The sequence below is a fragment of the Impatiens glandulifera genome, chromosome 2 (genome assembly GCF_907164915.1).
Source record: "Impatiens glandulifera chromosome 2, dImpGla2.1, whole genome shotgun sequence".
NCBI lineage: Eukaryota > Viridiplantae > Streptophyta > Magnoliopsida > Ericales > Balsaminaceae > Impatiens > Impatiens glandulifera.
Genome location: NC_061863.1, coordinates 43,893,969 through 43,897,445, shown reverse-complemented (window position 1 = coordinate 43,897,445; position 3,477 = coordinate 43,893,969). Strand labels below are relative to the sequence as shown.

Genomic DNA, 3,477 nt, shown 5'->3' with positions numbered 1-3,477 from the left:
CCATGTCTTTCAATAGTCTAAAGAGACAAAATTAGAAAGAAAGAAAAAATTGTAACAAAATTTCTTTAGCTCGAAAACGTCGTAATAATAATCAACATTGTATCGTGCTTATCGTATTCCCATACAATTTGTTGTTTTTGTTAGATCCAAACATCTCAATTAAATCTCATAATGAGGTCCCTCCATTTTATTGATTAAAGGTTTGTTATGTTCCTTTCAAAGTATCCACCCATATGATAAAAGTGATATTTATTGAGTAAAATCTTATTATTAGATGTATACTGCCAATATTGCCATCCAATTATTGATTAAAAAGACTAGCTACCACAAAATGTCATCATTCTAGATGTATCATAACAGTTCACTTTATTTCACACAACATTTGATACACATTAACACACACAATATATATATAAATAATCATATGATTGAAAAATTACTAATAATCAAAACCAGATTACACCCTTTTGCATTCTGGTTTGTCTCTGTTCTTCGTTCTTCAGCTCGATCTCTTGTATCGAGAGCTAGCTAGCTTTCATGGCGGATGAAGGCCAATGATTCAAATCATAGTCGATTTCCTTACACGACTTATGATCATGATCGCCAAAATAATTAACAATCTTAAAAACACATAACTAAATCGCCAGGAATTAGGTTTTGTAAAGCTCATTGATCATCGAATCAAATCAAATCAAATCAAATAGTCTACTTCGATAGATCAATCAATCAATCGTCTCTACGGCTGTATGGAGCAGGAGTGCCGCAAAGAGAAGCGAACAAGTTGAGATGACCTTGAGCCATTGGTAGATAACTAGCTGAAACCCTAGCCGCTGGAATTTCCCCCATTGCTTGTTGCTGTATGAACCAACCACCACCACCACCCGCTGATGGATGTTGATGATGATGATGATGATTCGACATTGAAGGTAAATTATGCAATAGCATCTCCGTAGACGCCGTCGCTGTCGTCGCCGACGACGATACTTGTCCAAATAGAGACGACGGCGGCGGATGACTGACTAATTCATCTTCTTCCGAACGAATTAACCGTTTCCCTAAAATAAACGGCGATGGAATTTGATTCATCGATGAGAAAAACGGTTTCTGATCCAAGGAAGCTGAAATGGAGGAATCTGTAGTAGGGCTACGAAGTGAAACAGAGACGGAGAAGCTCGCCGGAGTAGTTCCGGTTCCCGTGGCGGCGATAATAGATGGTTCGGCTTGACGGAGAAGCCATTCGATAGTCTGGCCATCGGATTTGTGACCTAGCTCTCGTGTAAGCTGGAAAACCCTAGCTGCGCATATGATCGGCATACGGATACGACGGCCACGTCCGTCAACCTTACTGTGTCGGTCTTTCGCCGGTGGCTTCTTCACGGCCTGACCTCCGGTTGCCGGTGGAGGCGGTGCCGGCTGTTGCCTCCGGGGATCCATTTTGGATGAATTGGAATGGTTGTCAGCTGCAGAAGAGGAAGAATCCATGGTAGGTTATAGTAGAAGAATTAATGGCGTCAGTCACTGGTTGTGAAAAAGAGAGAGAGAGAGAGATTGGTTGATTGATATGAATATAAGAAAACAAATAGCTTTTTATCAATCATTTAGTGGTAATTAATTTTTATTATTTAATTACTATCCTAGGGCATGTTTGATTTAGCGTTTATAAGTAGCTTATTGGTGTCTGTCTTAATAAATTGCTATAATAATTTTGCGTAATAAGTTCACGCACACACTTCTACGTTTAAACTCAAATTTCTCTCTATCTCACTCTTCAACGTTTAAGATTATAATCTTAACATTTTTCTCTCTCATCAATTTAATCTCTCATCTATTCTATATATTTATAATATTTTTATATATTTATATAAAATTATTATAATAAAAAAACATACATTTATATATATTTTTATTTATTATTTATAATATATGTATCTTAATATATAAAATAGTTAAGCAAAATATAAAATATAAATACATTATATAAAAATTATACTAGCTTTAATTATCTAAAGGTATCTAATTACAATTAAAATAAATAAATGGAAAAGATTAGATCGGATGTAAATGGTGAAAATGTGAAAAATATATATAATAATAATAAATTATTATTTTTATTTATATCATTTATTTTAGAATATATTATTTTTTTAATTTAAGTCATTTATTAATATTTAAAATTATATATTAAAAAAAACTTATAAAAATTAATATATTAATATAATTTATTTTAAAATATATATTATTTTTTAATTTAAATTATCTATTAATATTTAAAATTAAATTAATAAATATATATTACATAATATTAATTATTAAATAATATTATAAATATAAAAAAATAAATAAGTAGAGCGTATAAGCTTAATCACAAATATACTCAAGTTTAACGATCATATCAAATGTACCTGAGAATAAGCTGAATAAGCTCGTAAATAAGTAAATAAGCTGAGAATAAGCTAATCAAACTAGCCCATATTGTTAAGGTCTTGTTCTTTTTAGGTTTTACTATTTAAAATCATTTTTTCAATCAATCACTTTTCAACTATCACATCACTTATTTCATTAACCAAAATACTAAAATACTCTTTATTTTAAATTATTATTTTTTATTTTATTCATATATATCAATACATTTTAAGTTTTTTACCAAAAATAATCATTACTTTCTTAAAATTATTACGAATCATTATCTTTGTCATTCTCTAAATTTTTTCAAAAATCTCAATCCAAACAAAGTGTAAAAAGAAAAACATTAAATATTGCACACCATCATCTTTCATAAGTCTATCCTCTTTTATTTGATAGGGAGAGCACTTATAGGTAGTACCTACACAAATTATTTATTTCTTTTCATTTAACTAGGGAACTAGGATGATCTTGAGGCCGATAGTGGAGAATCGTATTTATCATTTTATTTTTTCATTTTGTTCTAGTTAGGAGATTTTGTTTTTATTATCATTAATTTATATTTATTTATAAATTATATAAAATGATGTTTTTAATTAATATATTAAAAATTTATATTATTATAAATAAATAAATTTATTTTCTTAATAAAATATGAAGAATAAATAAATATATTAATAATATTATATAATTAGTTATGTTTATTAAATTTGTGAAGAAAATTAGAATAGAATCGAGATTGAGACACAAATATTATACCCGTCTCATCTTAATCAACTACTAGTTAGTTAAACCGTTTCAAACAAATTAATTTGAATAAAAGTTATGTGTAACACCTTTAGACCATAAGATTGAGTTTTGAGCCTTATAATTTTGTGAATTTACTCAGGTTTGATCTTAAGTAATTTATTTTATTAATATGATTTTATATAAATTTAATTATTAAATTAATTAATTAAAAAGTGATATTTTTATTTTATTATTTAAATAATTAAATCACATAATTAATTGAATAATGAATTATTTCTGTAATATCTAATAATAAACCAGCCTTGAGTTTTTTTTAATATAAAA

At 28.2% G+C, this 3,477-nt stretch overlaps 1 protein-coding gene across 1 annotated transcript; it reads right to left on the bottom strand.

The window, feature by feature from the left end:
* Positions 1-349: 349 nt before the first annotated feature.
* Positions 350-1,548, bottom strand: LOC124926580 (transcription factor TCP7-like). Its single transcript, XM_047466831.1, has one exon. The coding sequence runs from the start codon at positions 1,480-1,482 to the stop codon at positions 727-729; it is 756 nt and encodes a 251-aa protein (XP_047322787.1). The 5' UTR covers positions 1,483-1,548; the 3' UTR covers positions 350-726.
* Between the last annotated feature and the right edge of the window lie 1,929 nt (positions 1,549-3,477).